The sequence below is a fragment of the Ammospiza nelsoni genome, chromosome 25, assembly GCF_027579445.1.
Source record: "Ammospiza nelsoni isolate bAmmNel1 chromosome 25, bAmmNel1.pri, whole genome shotgun sequence".
Lineage (NCBI taxonomy): Eukaryota > Metazoa > Chordata > Aves > Passeriformes > Passerellidae > Ammospiza > Ammospiza nelsoni.
Genome location: NC_080657.1, coordinates 4,010,728 through 4,028,743, shown reverse-complemented (window position 1 = coordinate 4,028,743; position 18,016 = coordinate 4,010,728). Strand labels below are relative to the sequence as shown.

At 49.6% G+C, this 18,016-nt stretch overlaps 1 protein-coding gene across 1 annotated transcript in view; it reads left to right on the top strand.

Annotated features, from left to right (window-relative positions):
* The window catches only part of EPHA10 (EPH receptor A10), a 31,652-nt gene that overhangs the window by 10,069 nt on the left and 3,567 nt on the right, over positions 1–18,016 (top strand). The window contains exons 4-11 of the mRNA XM_059488588.1: positions 2,778–2,933; positions 4,116–4,457; positions 9,667–9,791; positions 12,014–12,167; positions 13,570–13,678; positions 14,373–14,428; positions 15,168–15,293; positions 17,582–17,767. Coding sequence (XP_059344571.1) covers positions 2,778–2,933; positions 4,116–4,457; positions 9,667–9,791; positions 12,014–12,167; positions 13,570–13,678; positions 14,373–14,428; positions 15,168–15,293; positions 17,582–17,767 — 1,254 coding nt within the window. The remainder of the gene's footprint in view (positions 1–2,777; positions 2,934–4,115; positions 4,458–9,666; positions 9,792–12,013; positions 12,168–13,569; positions 13,679–14,372; positions 14,429–15,167; positions 15,294–17,581; positions 17,768–18,016) is intronic.

Sequence of the window (18,016 nt, the reverse complement as noted above, 5' to 3'; positions counted from 1 at the left end):
TTGGCTGAGAGGATGTGCCTGCTTCAGTGTGTCCTTGAGGAACATTCTGGCATAAATAGCACAATGAGGTTCTGTCAGTCCTGGCTGGATTCATCAAATGCACTCTGGTAGATATTTCCAGACTGTCTTTCTTCTGGGCTAAATCACGAAATTTAATTTCTGCTGTTAAGAGTTCCTTGTTGGGGATGCACAAGGATCTTGCCCTTGGACTCAGGTTTTCGTTTTAGTACTCCACAAATTATTTAACAAGGACAAAATTTACAGAGTAGCATTGTCTAGAGGTGTCAGAATTGCTGGCAACGTGTTGGACCATAGGCTGCTTGTTGAAAACCAGTTATTAAAAACCTCCAAATTGTGTGGAAGGCTTTTGGATTCTCTGGGGTGGTGCAGCCTAAAGTTCCCATCCTGGCAGCCATGGAACAAGATGAGAAGAGCCTGACTCAGTGCTTGCATTGATTGCTCCTCATGCTGGCTTTATCCCTCTCACAGAGGCACAGAGATTGGACATGGGTGCTGTCCCTCCTCTCTGTCTGCAGTGTTGATCACAGCTGGTGCAGCAAGGCAAGGTGAGACCTCAAACTCAGCATGGAGGGGCAGGAGCCTCTCTGCCACCCAAGGATGTTTTCAGCAAGGCTCTTTGACCACCTCAGTGCAGCACTGAAGCTCTGTCAGTGATTTACACAGGGTGCCCTGTCTGGTTTGGGCAGGGTGTCCTTGTCCATGGGCACTGCTGGCAGCATCTGTCCCTCCTTGGGGCTGCTGCTCTCTCCTTCCCCCTGTGCTGGCCTGAGGCACTTTGCTTCTGAAGCACTGATGAAATGTTTGGAACATAATAAACAGTGACTTGATAATGGGATTTGGATGGATGGAGTAGGGCTGTGTCAGTGAGGGGTCAGCAGGAGCTCCTGTGAGAGATGCATTGGGAACAATTTGGGTGACAGAGGTGACATTGCAGGTTTGAGTGCTGCTCAGGGAGGGCTGGAGGGGCCCAGTGCTCCCAGTCTGCCCTTGCTGGGAGGGATTTGGGCTGTCAGGCTGCCTGTGGTGCTGTCCTGGTTCCTGCTGTGGCACCCCCAGTGCTGGCTGCCTGTTTCCCCAGCTGTGGCTTTCCTAAAGAGCATTTTTATGAATGTCTGCTTCAACAGAGAAAATTAACACACATTAAAGCAGATGAACTTTGTCAAATACAATTCCAGGACCAAAACTGGAAAGGAATTGATTTTGGAAGACAACCCAGTTGTAGTGTTAATTATAAATGCCTGTATAGGCATTTTGAGTGAGGCTGCAGCTGTTATTAATTCATGCTGGCACACACAGCACTGCTGCTGGTAGGACTTCACTGGGAAGGGGAATGGAAAGCTGTGCTGTGCCACTGGAGTAGGAAACCATGCATTTTCTAGGTCTGCATCCTCAGTTACCCCTGCTTTCCCCATGGCACAGGCTGGGAATGAGAGAGGACGTTGCTCTTTCCAAAAACACCCTGGTGCTAAGAGAAGCCTTTCCCAAGGTTGCTCCATGCTGGCTAATTAGCCAAGCTGCCTCACAAATGAGTGCTGCTGCTTTGGCAGTGTGCAGGCAGTGTTACAGAGGGGGAATGTGCTCTCCCTGGCAGTGACAGGATCCTAAATGTGTTCCTCCCCTCTTGAGGAGCTCCTGTGGTCAGCATGGTGGAGCTGGAGAGAGGCACTCGATCCATCTGACCCATGTGACTGCTTCTCTTTGGCTCTGGGACAATGAATCATTGAATTTCATTGTTTAATAATTTAGTTGTGGTAGCACCAGAGGACCAGGAACATGACAGAAAGCAGTGTACAAAAAAAGAGAATTTCATTCTATAAATTGATGACCTGATCCCCCAAAGAGCTGTCACATTCCCACTGCAGAAATAAGCAGTGTGAAACGACAGGGACACCTAAACCAGCTGGAGACCAAGAAAAACACTCGTAGGATGAGGTGGAAGAGGGTGGGAGTTTGTCTGAAAAAAGAAACAGAGACACACACATGATGCATCACATGTGCTGGGCACTTTTGTTCTTTTCAAGGGCAAGGTTTGGACAGCCAAGATAAAAAAAAAAAAGCAAATAAAGCTCATAGCTCCTTGTGGAACATACTCACATGTGGTGCCTGCTCCTGGGACATGCAAATTGGGGCATTTTGTGGCATTATTAATGTCAGGCACTTCTGTAAACTTACTTCTGGCTGTTGGAAAACAGGGTGGGCTATTCTGAAAGACACTTCTAATTGGGAATGTGCAGTTTCCTGCCATGAGATGTCAGATTTGTGTGACAGGCACATCTGAGGGATGGGGTCTGGGTTTAGTGTTGGATCCCATCATGTTTGTCAACAGGATTGATTTTCCTGTCTGATGCAGTGATGTTTCTGCTCTGTGTGGTGGTCAGTGCTGCCTAACTAAATGAAAAAAGCACACTGTGTCTCCATTCTATGAATACACTACAAGTTTTGATTTTGGTTTCTCAACTCTAAAGAGAGAACTGGAAATTTCAGGAGTCATTTTAACATTTGCTATTTTTTCCTGGTTTATCCAGCACCCTAGACAGGGAATGACATTACTGGGAAAGTCAATGCAGAGCTACAGAACCCAAATGGGTAAAACCAAGGGAATCTTTCTTTGTTGGTGCCAGGATCATGCAGGTGTTCAGGGAAAGCCGCTTAGAGGGTGGTGTCTGCAAAGGAGGCTCCAGGAAACAGGGAAATGCACTCATCAGATGTGTCCCAATTTGTGTGGCTCTCCCCTTAACAGCCTCTCTCTCTTTCAGCTTGCCTTCCAGGGTTTTACAAGCTCTCCCTCCGTCTCCCTCTGTGTTCTCCGTGCCCTGAGCACAGCTTCACACATGAGGAAGCCTCCACCTTCTGTTTGTGCCAGACAAATTACTCCAGGTCTCCTTCAGACCCACCATCTGCCTCCTGCACACGTACGTCTCTGTCTGTCTGCCCAGGCACTCTGTCTGTCTGTCTGTCTGTCCAGGCACCCTGTCTGTCCTGCAGTGCCCAGGGCTGTGCCTGCCTGCTCTGTGTGCTCACCTCAGTCTGTGCTGGGGTGGGGATGGAGGGGATGGAGGGGCTGTCCCTACAACCCAGACTGGTGAGGCAGATGTGCAGTCAGGCTCACAGACTCCCTGATAAACTGGGGCACTGTCATTTAGTCACTATAATTCACAGGTTTTAATTAAATGGCCTCTAGTTAATTGGACTGGACTCCAGCTGCTCTGGTGATGGATGCTGTCCAGCTGGCAGCACAGGGATGAGGAACCCTCCGTGTCTGCTGAGCATGGCTGGGCAGTGTGTGACCAGGAGTGGGCTCCCAGGGCTGGTGCTGCTCAGGGAGGTGCTGGGACCAGCCAGGTGCTCCTCACTGTGAGCTGTGGCTTGTGGTGCACACACACCCCTGCAGCTGGCATCCTCTGTCCCACATCCCACCAATGCCTCCACGTCCCCTTGTGCCACCTCTGGCTGTCCAGGACCTCCTGTCCCCTTGTGCCACCCCTGCCTGTGGCTGTCCAGGACCTCTGTGTCCCCTTGTGCCACCCCTGGATATCCAGGACCTCCCTGTCCCCTCATGCCACCCCTGCCTGTGGCTGTCCAGGACTGTCCCCCTGTGCTCTACCCCCAGTGCCTGCTCTGCTGCTCCCAAAGAGAGCATTTAGGTTTGTGATGTGTTATTCTTTGAGCCAGGTCTTATGAGCTCTCAGAGAAACCCATCACACCTGAGACAGCTCAGCTACCCTGAATGGCATAAAATTAGCAGTGTGGCTTTTGAGGCAGTGTTGGAAACAGAAAAAGGTTTAGTAAAAGGCAAAATGACAAAGCTCTAACAGAGAAAAACCCATCCAGGTTTTGCAGGGGCAAGAGGTGCTAAAACACCCCACAAAAGTGATTATTTGCTTTGTTGAATTAACTAAGTGGGAGCTCTTGGCCTCTGTCCAGTTGGGCAGCCCCAGGTCTGAGGTGAAATCCCCAAGGTCCAAACTGCGAGAGGAACTTGAGGGCTTTATCCCTTTTGAAGCAGACAGAATAATTCAGTCACTCCACCAACAGAGAGCACATTCCTATATGTTTACCCCGACACCTATGCACTGACCCTGTTTTCCTTGCAGGCCCCCCCTCAGCCCCCAGGAACCTGGTGTACAGCCTGCGCCAGAGCTCGCTGGTGCTGCACTGGAGCGCCCCGGCCGACGCGGGCGGCCGCAGCGACCTCACCTACAGCCTGTGGTGTGCCCGCTGCCCCGCGGGGCCACCAGGGCACTGCCAGCAGTGTGGCACCAGCGTGGGCTTCGTGCCACAGCAGACGGGGCTGGTGGAGCGCACGGCCACGCTGCTGAACCTGCTGCCCCACGTCACCTACACCATCCGCGTGCTGGCGCTGAACGGCGTCTCGGCCGTCAGCCCGCTGGGAGGGCAGCAGTATGCTGAGGTCAACGTGTCCACTGGGCACACAGGTAGGTGACACTGCTGGAATAATTACCAATATAGCTGGATGGGATGTGCGTGAGCTTGTCTGGCCTTGCCGCTGAACCAAACAGCAGCACTGTGGTGTTTCACCCCACAGACACTTTGGGCTGGCTGGGTGTGTGGTGTTTCACCCCACAGACACTTTGGGCTGGCTGGGTGTGTGGTGTTTCACCCCACAGACACTTTGGGCTGGCCGGGTGCTGCAGCTGGGCCCGTGGGGACAAGTCCAGGCCTGCAGGAGCTCTGGTGGTGCTGGGATGGAGCTTCCCCCCATAACAGGGGCTGCTCCTCAGGTTTCCCTCTGGCAGAGAAGCTTTAAGGTGATGGTGAAGGAAAGGAGTCGGTTCTGATGGAGGGTTTGGATGCAGAGCTTTATTCTGGCCCACAGGCCTCTGAATGCAGCACCAGCTCCAACAGAACTCCCTGAGCCCGTGGTTGCTGCTCCTTTGAACCCGGGGAGAGGGGCAGGGAAGAGGCAGGGAGCCACCAAGCAGGGACAGGAGGGGAGGGACAAAGGGACAAAGGACACCTGGATGGCCCAATGCCCCCAGGGGTAGAGGGCATCCTTTGAATCTGCCAATCACTCAATGCCTTCTGGAATGCCAGACTGACAGACAGTGCTGGGAGGGGAAAGGAGAGGGGACTGACACACCTGGGAGGGAATTATCACGGGAGGAACCAGGCTTCTGGGGTAAACCCTGAAATCACAATGCAAGAGCACAGATGGGGACAGCTCGCTGCTTTGTGCCCCTGTGGCTGCTTTGCTCTGGCATGTTGTATTTGACACTCCTCTGGGAGGCAAGGTGCTGTTGGGGAAGGTGAAACAGGAAAGCCTCATAAATATGATTGCCTGGCAAAAGATTTTGAGAATATGGAAACTATGAGTGAGATTGAAATGAAAGCAAGCTTTGAGATCCCTCACTTACTGAACAGCAGGAAAACAATGGCATAGCCAGCTGAAGGTGATCCCCTTTGGAATAATCCCCTCTGCTTGCAGACAGGCCCAAGACTCAGAGCAGACCCTGCCAGCTTGGCAGAAGGGGCCAAAGAGGAGTTTTTAGGGTTTAAAATGTAACCCAGTGTGGGAATGTAATGATTCTTATAGGCTGTATGGAAATGCTGTAGGATTTGTATCTTGCACTAGACTGGTTAGTGAGAATGAGAATATTCAGCACAGAAGAAGATTTATGGTATTGTAAGGGGAACTTTGCTCTCTTACGCTCTTACCTTCTTTACTGTCTCTCTCTCTCTCTCTCACCCTCTCTCCCCTTCTCTTCTCTCGGCCTGCTCTGAGCTGTGGCTGGCAGCTCCCAGCAGGGCCCTGCACCCAGGCCCTTTGCAATAAACCACAAGTTCCCAGCCCTGGCTGCAGAGATCTCTGCTCTCTGTCCATCCCCACTGTCCCACCCCCATCGCTCCTACACAAGGAGTGAGCCTGGTGACAGCCTGAGATGTGAAGGGACAAGTCTGCTCTGAGATCTGGCTGCAGTTTGAATTTATAAATCATAAAACCCCCTTTGATGAAGCAGCATTTCCAGCCCATTCATCAAAAAACCCTCCTTAAAATAGATAATTCAAATGTTGGCTATCCTTCAGAAACAAAAAAAATTGATTTCCTCTCTCTATCCTGTGCTGGTCTGTGACACAATTCTTACTGTAACTGTCCCTTTCCATTTCCAGTTTGGCATTTCTGTTCCCTTGGGTAAGGGGAAGTGAGTGCCCATCCTGTGGACAGGTCCCTGAGCAGAGGGGTTGGCTCAGGAGTCCCTCCTGAGGTATTGTCTGTGCCAAAGGACAGTCAGGTCCCTCCTGTGCTGTTGGCTCTGCTGAAGGACAGTCAGCTCTGGCTTGTCGTGTCCTTGTCCATTCCTCTGCAGTTACATTATTAATTTGCATGAAAACCCTTTCCCAAGCCACACTTAATGGAGACAGATGATCCTCAGGTACCTCTTGGCAGGAAGCGGCCAACAATTTCATCTGAAGAGATTAAACTTTGATCTTGTTAGAAATCATTCTCCCACCACTTGATCAAATGCTTTTTTGTGCACGTTGCTGCTTTCTCTTCCCTCATGCCATAATCCCTGTGGCTGCATTGGGGGATGCTGTGCTGCAGACTGCTCCTCAGCTGAGGTGTCACTCCTCATTAGGATCTTTGCTGTTCAAGGATGGATTTAGCTCTGGGAAGGTCTTCTGCCTCCTGAGCTCAGGCCAGGGGCACAGAGAACAGGCTGGGATGTGGTGAGAAGCCATTCCTCCATCCTGGTGCAGGCAGAGAGACCTGGAGCTGCCACCTTGCCTGGGCCCCCAGGTCTGAGCTGGCACAAGCTCAGGTGTGGGCAGTGAGTGCCCTGTTTTCTTAGGGAGCAAAGCAGCAAGTCAGTGATGCCAGCCATGCCTTGGTGTAAGAACCTGAATGAGAGATGTGGGACTCCAGGCTGCTCTCCAAAATGCAGTTTATTCCATCCAAGGTGTTACAGCAGTCCAGGGTTGTGGGTGACAGAGCTGTGCCAACAGCTGTCAGCTCCAACTGCAGGCAGGCCTGGTGACCCTTTGGTTTTGGTTACAACACATTCTTTTGGTTACAACACTTACTTTTCTTTAAGTCCCAATGCATTCTATACTTTTCTTTTGGTTACAATCCATTCTATACTTTTCTTTGCTGAGCATCTCAATACAGCAGAACCAATCTACACCTTAACTTTTATCTATAGCCTATCAGAACTACTATAATTACCATATTCACATTAGTGTTCTCCAATCACTAAAAGTCAGTACATTACAGTTTAAGCTAGAAGTTGGTTTTTCTTGCAGTGGAAAATTCTGAGACCTTTTTTCTGCTTGTCACATCAGCAGGCTTGTTTGCCTGTGCTATCTTTCTGCTTGGTAAAAACATCTTCTTGTTTGAGGTGGGTTTATCCTTTGCTCTAAGCCATAAAATCCCCTTCTAACTAACACACCCTTTGCCTCCTTGGTTATCCAGTGAGACTGGCTCAGCAATTCTTTTCTTCTATATCAAAACTTGCTTTCTTTTCTATTCCTTCATCAGACTCTACATTTAAAAATCTTTCTGCTAAGCACACATATCTGTGAGACTTCCTTGTCAAACTTTCATCCTTCCCAACAGTCCTTGGCTGCTCAGAACAGCTTTTCCCCTGGGGAAGGGGGAAATCTCAGCCCCTTGCTCAATACCATGTACTCCTGAGGGAACTGAAATGCACGTCAAGAATGTGGATAATTAATCCTGTAATCTGCTCAAAATCAATGTCTCTTGTTGAGCTGTCAAGTCTCCAGATGCAGATGGTGGCTGGGAATTACCCAAGCAGCTGAGGCTCAGAAGTTTCTTGGAACACTGACAGTTTTTATTGCTGGGGCTGCTCTGCCCTGGGTCCTCTTGCCTCTGCACCATTGGCAGGGGTTGACAGTGATGGTTAACCCATTCCTGTCAACAAAAAAGGGGAGAACTGAGGAGAAGCTTGTCTCCTGAGCTCTGTCTGCTGATAAGCAGGTTCAGAGGAAAAATTAAACAAGAAGCAAGACCTTATTTAGCTGTCAGAGCCTGCTCCTCTAATCCAGCTCCATGCTGTCCTTCCCCTCCAGCACTCACCAGAGGGAATTGTCCATCGCTCCTTGTAATTGCAGCCAAAAGAAGAGATGCAATTTAGTCTGCAGGTGGCAAAATTAATACTGTGTTTTTTTCTAATCTGTCCCCAGCATGAGACTAAATAAAAGTGTTTGAGGAGTGAGGGGAACTGTTTGCTTGCAGGAGTGGAGCTGCATTAGCCATGTAAATGTGCACTCCAGGCCACTGTCATTTGTATTCCCGGCAGGAATACAAGGCTCCTGCCTTAAAGAGCTTTTAAATCTGCTGCTGATTAATAATGCAGCCAGTGCCAGAATGCAGCCTCCTTCCTGAGGCTGGAGATGGGGGTTGAGCTGGATTTGGTCCTCCAAAGCAGATTTGCCTGTGTGTGCCCAGGGCTGACTCAGTCACTGTGGGGCAGTGGGGCTGCAGGATGAGCAGCAGAAGTCTGAGCTCCTGGGGTCTTTGTCCTGAAAAGGTGCCTCTTGATGGTGAGGCAGCTTGTCTGCTTTGAAATGGAGATATCTGAGGCATGTTCAGTGTTGGGATGTTAGTAACTGGTGAGGGAAGGGAGAGCTAGCTCTATTTGCACAAGCAGGGGGATTTGATGTTTGTGCCCAAGTGCAGCTGTTGGGTGCAGTGAGTTGTTCTGGGGAAGGACACAGTGCCACATGTTATTTTATGCCTGTTCTGCTGTAGTTTTATGCCTGTTCTGCTGCTACCCTGCTTAATCAACAGGAGAAAACCCACGTACAGGGGAATGGAGTTTATAAAATCAGGCTGAGTGGTGAATAATTTAATGTTTGCTTTTTCAAATAGAGGCAATGATAGGAGAGCTTAAAATATTGATGGGAAACACATTTTTTTCTTCACAGTGTGAAATGCTTTATAGCCTGTGTGATTTTCTTTAATGTTTTTTAAACATGTTTGAGGCTGGCACCTGCTTTTGTCATGTACCACGGGCTCTGCTCTAAAGCCCATCTGTGAGTGAGCAGGATTTTTCCTGATGACTTTGTTAACAGTCAGGACCACACAGTCAGGTCTCTCCAGTCCATTTCCAGGATTCAGAGACACAGGAGGGCAGCTGGGTGATATTTTATTGATGGGGATCATACAACACAGTAAGGAGCACTTAGCTTATCTCACAAGAGCAGGACCCAAGGCAGGTGTTGGGGGATAATGTTGGATTATGTCCCACACCCTGAGGGAGCTGTGTGTGGGCCATGGAGCTGCACAGGAGCCCCTTTGACTCCTCTCACAGGGAGCCAAAGTGACTTGGAATCAAGGGGCAAATCACCATGAATAAAACATCATAAGGGCTTTTTATTTCAGCAAAGATTAATGAGCTAAGTAATAAATACAAAATTTCACAGATACTTAAGTTTACTTTCTAGGGACTTGTTCCTTTCCACAGGAGTCTTGGTGGGACAGAGACAGGTCCAGTGAATGTCCTGATTTGATGGGAAGTGGATGGCCACCAGCTCATCCTGGACCTATTCCAGTCCTGATTCAGAGAGAGGGGATTGGTATCTGCAGAAGCCACACACTCTGTTTAAGTGAAATGTTTTACTGGAGCAGCCCCTCAGTCAGTGCCCTTTTCCTCTCTGCATTTCCAGAGCCAGCTCCTGTCACTGACATCCGCACAGACAGAGTGGAGCAGAAGAGTGTCACCCTGTCCTGGCAGGAGCCAGGCCTGCTCACTGCCAATGGCACCGAGTACGAGGTCAAGTACTTCGAGAAGGTGAGCTCTGGGTGTGGGAGTCCTTAAAATCACAGGGCTGTGGGAAAGCTGCAAAAGGCAGCCTCAGAAACAGCAGAACTGTGATTGGAGCTAAGCAGAAGCCATGAGACTGGTCAGCAGAAAAATTATGTGAGAAGTAGAAAAGTAAGGACAAATAGAACAATGGTCTGTGTATTCATGCTTAAGGAGTCATTATTAAGGAATATTAAGTGTTAAAATTAGTAAGCAGTAGAAAAATAAGGACAAATAGAACAATGGTCTGTGTATTAATGCTTAAGGAGTTATTATTAAGGAGTATTAAGTTTTAAGGAGTCTAGAATAACTCTCTAAGCTACAGAAAAGTTTATCTAGCAAGATATTAGGAAGTTCTGAGCTTAATAATGGAGCTCTGTGCATTGTGTCTTAAGGCTTACAAGCAGGTATTGTATTTGAAATAAGCAAGCATTGTTTAACCAAAGGTACCTGTGCTTATAGTGGTTGGATGGAACTACTGTCAATGTGCTTTTGCTTTGTGTGATTGGTCAAAAAACTTTTAAAGTAAGTTGTAACATTGAGTTCTTTGTCTGCTGCCTGGGATGTGAGCTGGTGGCATCTTCCCATTGTCATCACCATGTAATGAGTCTGATGCTGGAAAATAAAACAGCTCAAGGCTGTTCCCCAGCAGTCCCACCCTGTTTGTGATTTGTACAAATTTGTACATATTGCCTGGCTGGCAATACTGGGCACTGCCATGGGCTCTGCTTGTGCCCCTGGCTCTGTGTCCTTCCCTTGCCCCCTTCAGGAGCAGGGGTGCTGCGTGTGCCCATCCATCTGGGACTGACACCACAGTGGTTCCTACATCCTGGAGGAGATGCTCTCTGTGTTCCCAGCCTGCTCTCCAGGAGGGTATTGCACCTTGTGGTCTGCACTGGTTTAGGACTGAGAGCCACAAACCTGTGACTGTGGGTGGCCCTTCTACATGGGGAATATTTTTATGACAGTTTTTTGATTTTAAAAACTGCTGCTGTTTGACAGGTGCAGTAGGTTGGGAATTTTAGGAGAAATACCAGTGGGGAGAGCAGGGACAAAGCTCTAAATGAAAATGAATGCAGTTTATGACACAGTTCTGCAAATTACCTTATCTGCGTGCGCTCAGGCTCGTTCTGGAGCTGATGGTGTGTCAGGCACACTGTGCAGGTGACATGTCAGCATTCTGTATTTAGAAACAAGCTACCCTGAAGCTGATTCATATTAATGTGATTTGCAGCATCTGATAGATTTGAGAGGAGGGATCTGTGGAGGAGGGCAAATGCTGGAGCCCAAGACAATAATTCCTGTGCAAATGGGCTGCAGCAACATGATACTTGGGGTATGAAATGAGGAACCTTCCTCCTTGAGTAGAGAATTTAAATTCAGTTTAGCACTTATTCACTGAAATGAGCCTCTTGATGCTGACATGGATATCAGCTTAGTTCCTAATCTTTGCTTTTAAAGCTTTTGTTTTTACTGGGAAGATTCAAAGGGGGAAACATATCAAATGGAAACACATTTGGTAGTGATGTGAGCAGTGCAGTGAATGGCTGCTGCTCATGCCCATGCCCATGCCAGACTGTGGGGCTGGGACACTGAACTGTGGGGCTGGGACACTGAACTGTGGGGTTGAGACCAAGAACTGTGGGGCTGGGACACTGCCTGTGCTGAATTGTGCGGCTGTGGGACACTGGACTGTGGGACTGGGTCACTGAACTGTGCTGAAATGTGGGACTGTGGGACTCTGTCAGTGCTGGACAGTGGGGTTGGGACACTGCCTGTGCTGGACAATGGGGTGGGGACACTGAATTGTGGGTCTGGGGTGCCCTTGGGGCTCCACCTGCCTTTCACCAATCCCCACAGATTTGCTCCAGTCCTCAGCAGCTGCAGCAGGGGAGCAGGGAAGGACTGGGCAGTGCTGCTGGCTGCTGCCACAGCTGGGCCTGGCATGGGCAAGTTGCCATGAGGGGTGGCACAGCTGCTCCCCACCACCCCATTTTCTGCCTTCATGTCCTCACAGCACCATCCACCTCCATCTGCCATCTCCTGTGACCTTCCCATGTAATTTCTGTTGATCAGACATGCAGTGGATGTATTGTTTCTTTTGGAGGCTGTCCTGACGGGGCCCAGAGCTGAGGACAGGGCTGTGCCATGCTGGCTCTGTGTCACAGCTGTCAGTCCAGCTCCATCTCAGGTATCTCATTATTTCACAGGATCAGAGAGATCAAAGCTACTCAACTGTGAAAACCACATCAACGGCCGTGACAGTCAATAACCTGAAACCTGGTACCCTCTACATTTTCCAAATCAGAACATCTTCCTCTCCAGACTACAACCCTGGCATTGAAGTGGAGACATTGGCAGAGTGTAAGTGCAGCAGGGCTCTAGCTGAGCCCTGGGGATGCTGTGCTTGCAGCTCATGCTCCTGGTTTCATGGAGCAGCACTTGTTCCTCTGGTTCTGCTGCTCCAGGTCTGAGGGTCACTGCTGCCCAGGAATTTGCTTCTCCTTGCATTTTCCCATCAGATGTTGATGAGGTTGGTCCTGCCTGTGCTGGGGGAGCCTTTCCTGTCTCTTCTCAGTGAAGAGTCAATGAGGGCAGCTGCTCTCTGGCTCCTTTCTCATGAGGAGGCTGGGACAGGCTCTGCTCTTTGGCTGAGCTTGCCCAAAACCACGCTTAGCTCATGGCTGCTCCCTGCTGCTGTCCTGGCTCAGGAGGCACTTGGCTTGCCTGCTCCTTGGCTGGCTCAGGGCAGCCAGCAGCAGTGTTATCTGCTGAGACTTCTCCTTTTAAATTCCCATTCATAACTCTGGTCCAAAAGCATCTTATTTCACTGAGAGAGGGCTGGAGGGATGTTGGGCTTCAGCACAATCCCCCACACTGGCTCGAAGAGCAAGGCTGAGCTGGCTGGCTCAGAACAGCTCCCACAGATTGTGTTTAACAGGGCTTTAAATTGCCTTCATTTGCCACACAGAAGACATTTCAGAATTAATTGAAGCCAATAAAATTTTTATAGAGAATGTAGTAGCTATCTAATACCCCTGTTTGCAAAAGCAGGAGGAAAAGGGATTAATGTGATGAAAGAAAACTATTTGTGAGGCCATAAATTTTGATATGTTCCTCTGATAAACAGGATTCTTCCTCAGCTCTGATTCCCAGCACCAGGAGCTGGTGCAGTAGTGCTGGACTCTGTCTGTCAGCATGTTGGACTGATCCCACCAGCCTGGGCTCTTAAAGCTGAAGCATGTCACAGACATGTTTTCTGAAAAATCCTTTCCTTAGCATTTTTTCTCCTGAGAAGCTGAGAGGCCTCAGGAACAAAATGTAAACAATGATTATCTGATGCTGTGGAATGCAACAGGTGCATCTGTGATTGGTCTCATAGAGTTGTTTTTAATTAATGGCCAATCACAGTCAGCTGGCTCGGACTCTCTGTCTGAGCCACAAACCTTTGTTATTCATTCTTTCTTATTCTATTCTTAGCTAGCCTTCTGATGAAATCCTTTCTCATATCCTTTTAGTATAGTTTTAATATAATGTATGTAATAAAATAATAAATCAAGCCTTCTGAAACATGGAGTCAGATCCTGATCTCTTCCCTCATCCTCGGACCCCTGTGAACACTGTCACAGAACCAGAACATGAATTGTTGTGAGGATGGTGAAAAAAGCAGCCAAACTCCCACAGCTCTTCTGGCCATGGGAGCAGTGAGCAAGGCTGCTGCTCTCCTCAAACCTGGCTGATGAGTGGCTCTGCTTCCCTCCTGCAGTGACAGTGGCCTCCAGTGAGCAGAGCCCCGTGCTCATCATCGCCGTGGTGGCCATCGTGGGGCTGATGGTGCTGCTGTCCCTGGTGCTTGGTGTCATTGTCTGGAGGAGGTGAGCAGGGCCAGCTGTGGTCCAGGGGGGTTTGAGCTGGGGTGAGGAGCTACTGCCCAGGTGCTGCTGGGCTCTTGGAGTCTCTGTACTCCTGGCTGACCCTGAGATGTGTCAGAGTCTCTTTTACCAGCCTGGCACCCAAAGAAGGAGTCAGGATTCTTCTGTTCTGCTTTTCAAGGTTGTTTATTTGCTGTTATCTATGACCTGCTGAGATCTGTCTGGCAGGTCAGGTTGTGGCACAGTCCCTGCCCTTGGGGTGGTGTTGGCTTTTTATACTAAAAACTACTTGTACTTTATTTACAATAATTTCCCAATACCTATCACCTATGTTAGACAGTCTGTCTCTACTCTAAACCAATCCAGAAGTGCCACCATCACAGCAGAAGATGGAGGCTTAGAAGAAGCAGGAGGCAGGACAGGACATGCCCAGATTCCTCCATCTTGCCTCCTGAACCCCATTCTAAATCCCCAAAATTCTACTTTGTCACCCTGTGATAAATTTACTTACATTCGATTCAAACTCTTGTGGCTTGTAAATCTTCACACAAAACTGATAATTGTTTCCATGGGCTCAAATCAAAGGCACAGGTGTTTGTGACTCTGTGCCAAGGTCTCTGAGCCCTCTGTCAGGGTTTTGAGTCCTCCAGAGGAATGTCCTGCGTTCTGACACTGAGCATCTTCATTCTCTTTGCAGGCAGTGTGGGTACAGCAAAGCCAGCCAGGATGGGGATGAGGAGCTGTACTTCCACTGTAAGTGGCACCAGCTGTCACAGCCAGTGTGACTGTGGGGATCCCTGATTTATCCCTGATTTATCATTGTTAATATCCCACCAAAGGAGCCCTGAGCCCTCACTTTTGAAGTGCTGTCACCCTGGGTTATCCCAGAGCAGGGGCCAGCACAGCAAGGCTCTCTGAGGAGCTCCATGTGCCAATGTCTGTCCTGGCTGCATGGGGGTCACTGTGTGCCAGAGGAAATGGGGACACTTGCAGTTTCCATGGGGTGTGTAAATTATTGTCAGCTTCGCAAGCAAACAGCCTTGTGTTCTGGGGCTACTCTGGATTATTGAGCAGCAATATTTTACAGCAGTTGTCAGAGGGAATTCAGATGTAGGGACTGATGAGTTTATTTGATTCCAAGCCTATGGAGTGCACACATGCTTTTCTGTTCCCCAAAGTATCTCAGAAGGAGAAGAGCCTGCCTTGACCATTCCACTTGACTTTGGAGGGTGGGACCTTCACTGGAGCAGAGGGGCTGCTCTCCTTTACCCAAGAGTTGTGGTAATAGAGCAGAGCAGTTGGATTCACTCAATCCTAAAAAAAAAAATCTTAGGAATCTTAGAACTGAGTCTTTTGCTTTGCTTATAGAAAGGTGGTACATTGGTTCTGCCCACAGACCAGGAGATGGATGAGCTGGGATGGTGTTTCCCAGGATGGGTGGGTGGAAGTTCTGCTGAGCCCCTCTCCTCTGCCCTTTCTGCCTTTCCTGCAGTTAAAATTCCAACCAGGAGGACATACATTGACCCCAGCACCTGCGAGGACCCCATGCAGGCTGTGCACCTCTTTGCCAAGGAACTGGACAATGCCAGCATCAAAATTGAGAGGATTATCAAGACAGGCAAGTTCCAGGGGTGGTGGCTGTGCTAGTGTGCTCCCCTTCCACTGGGCCATGGCAGTCCTGGGGGTACCCACCTGCAGCACAGGAATTTATCCAGTGAGGGTTTTATCCAGAAGCTTTGTTCCTCATTCCTGGTGTTTTCCTGAGGCACTGAGCACAGCCAAGCCACGCAGAGCAGAAAGCATCAGCAATTATCTGCATCTGGGCAGTTTGACAGCAGCATGAAAACTATTTATAAATACGTGAACCTAATGATTTATCGATTTGCATCAACTTCACTGCCTAAAACTTAAAAGCAAATTAAAATCCCCTGACTGGACCCTAGAGCCTTAATGGCTGCTGTATGCCAGAATGTGGGAAACGTGATCATTCTTTGTCATTTGTTTTCCTAAAGATAAATTCAGCTGTAGCAGCAGCAGAGGTGGAGGAAGGGAGGAGGGAGGGCTTTGCCTGCAGCTGAAGGACAGTGTTGAAGGGGAGAGGACACTGAAGAGGGGATGAGGTTGCCTCTGAACTGCAGGGTGGAGCTCAGAGGAGCCCCATGTACCTTTCATGAGCAAACTGGTGTTCGAAAAATCAAGAAAGAAATTAGTAATGAAGACATTTAAATCTAAGGAATTGGGAGTGTGTTTGTCTCACTGCTGACCTAACAATAACCTGATTTCCAAATCAATAAAGCTGCTCATAGCTACATGCTTTTTGCTGTCAAGCCAATATTGGTTTTTTATGTTGGGAATTCTGTAGCTGCTGTTGTGGAGCACATGGCTGTGCAGTGGGATGTTCTTCCTCAAGGATTGCAGGAACCCTCCCTCACAGCCCTGCTGTGTCCAGCTCTGTGGGAAGGAGACCAGGAGGCAGAACCAGCCAGGCCCAGAGCATGACCTTGGTGATTACTCCTCCTCTCATGGGCTAAAACACAATATGCACTGGGGCAGAGCATGGAGAGAACACTGAGAGGCTCTGGAGGGTCAGCAGCTTCCATGGGGTGTATAAATTATTGTCAGCTTCTCATGAACATGAGCAGACAGCCTTGTTTTCTAGGGCTACTCTGGATTATTGAGCAGCAATCATTTTACAGATAACAATTGTAAGACTATTGGAATTTACCAGTATAGCTGGACAAAACATGCCTGAGCTTGTCTGGCCCTTGCTGCTGAGCCAAACAGTGGCACTGTGGTGTTTCACCCCACAGACACTTTGGGCTGGCTGAGTGTGTGGTGTTTCACCCCACAGACACTTTGGGCTGGCTGGGTGTGTGGTGTTTCACCCCACAGATACTTTGGGCTGGCTCGGTGTGTGGTGTTTCACCCCACAGACACTTTGGGCTGGCTGGGTGCTGCAGCTGGGCACATGGAGACAAGTCCAGGCCTGCAGGAGCTCTGGTGGTGCTGGGATGGAGCTTCCCCCCATAACAGGGGCTGCTCCTCAGGTTTCCCTCTGGCAGAGAAGCTTTAAGGTGCTGGTGAAGGAAAGGAGTCGGTTCTGATGGAGGGTTTGGATGCAGAGCTTTATTCTGGCCCACAGGCCTCTGAATGCAGCACCAGCTCCAACAGAACTCCCTGAGCCCGTGGTTGCTGCTCCTTTGAACCCGGGGAGAGGGGCAGGGAAGGGGCAGGGAGCCACCAAGCAGGGACAGGAGGGGAGGGACAAAGGGACAAAGGACACCTGGATGGCCCAATGTCCCCAGGGGTAGAGGGCATCCTTTGAATCTGCCAATCACTCGAGGCCTTCTGGAATGCCAGGAGTGACAGACAGTGCTGGGAGGGGAAAGGAGAGGTGACTGACACACCTGGGAGGGAATTATCAGGGGAGGGACCCAGGGTTCTGAGGGAAACTCTGAAATCACAACGCACCATAAGACGGAATTCAGATGTCGGGACTGAGTTTATTTGATTCCTAGGAGTAAGCTAGTGATAAAGATTAGTTTTGCCTGGGGGTTCATTAGCAGGGGAAGGAGTTGAACCATCATTTTTGGTGTATGGACCTGATAGCTTGTTCAGCTGACCCTACTAGAAAGTAATATAAAGGAAATATGGAGCATTTTGATTCCTCTAGTGTGGGTTTGATTCCTGCTTTTCTAAGTGCTAGGAGATGAGAGGGCTGGTATATCTCCATGTTCACTTTGTCAAAGTGACCCTCAGTGTTCAGGCACATTTCCAGTAGGGCCTTAGGTAAGGAGGTAGGCCTGCGTAGGTAGGCTCCCACACATGCACAGAGCTCAGGATGGCCTGGTATGAGTGCAATCAGTCCTGCCAGGGATGTGTTTAACCCATTTCTCTGCCATGCAGGAGAGTTTGGGGAGGTGTGCCGGGGATGCCTGAAGCTGCCCAGCAAGCGCGAGCTGCCGGTGGCCATCCGCACGCTGAGGGCCGGCTGCTCCGAGAAACAGCAGCGCTCCTTCCTGGCCCAGGCCTGCACCATGGGCCAGTTCGACCACTCCAACGTCATCCGCCTGGAGGGGGTCATCACCCGAGGTACATTTATTGGAATATTTACCAATATAGCCAGATGGGACATGCCTGAGATTGTCTGGCCTTGCTGCTGAACCAAACAGCGGCCCTGTGGTGTTTCACCCCACAGACACTTTAGGCTGGCTGGGTGTGTGGTGTTTCAGCCCACAGACACTTTGGGCTGGCTGGGTGTGTGGTGTTTCACCCCACAGACACTTTGGGCTGCCTGGGTGCTGCAGCTGGGCCCGTGGGGACAAGTCCAGGCCTGCAGGA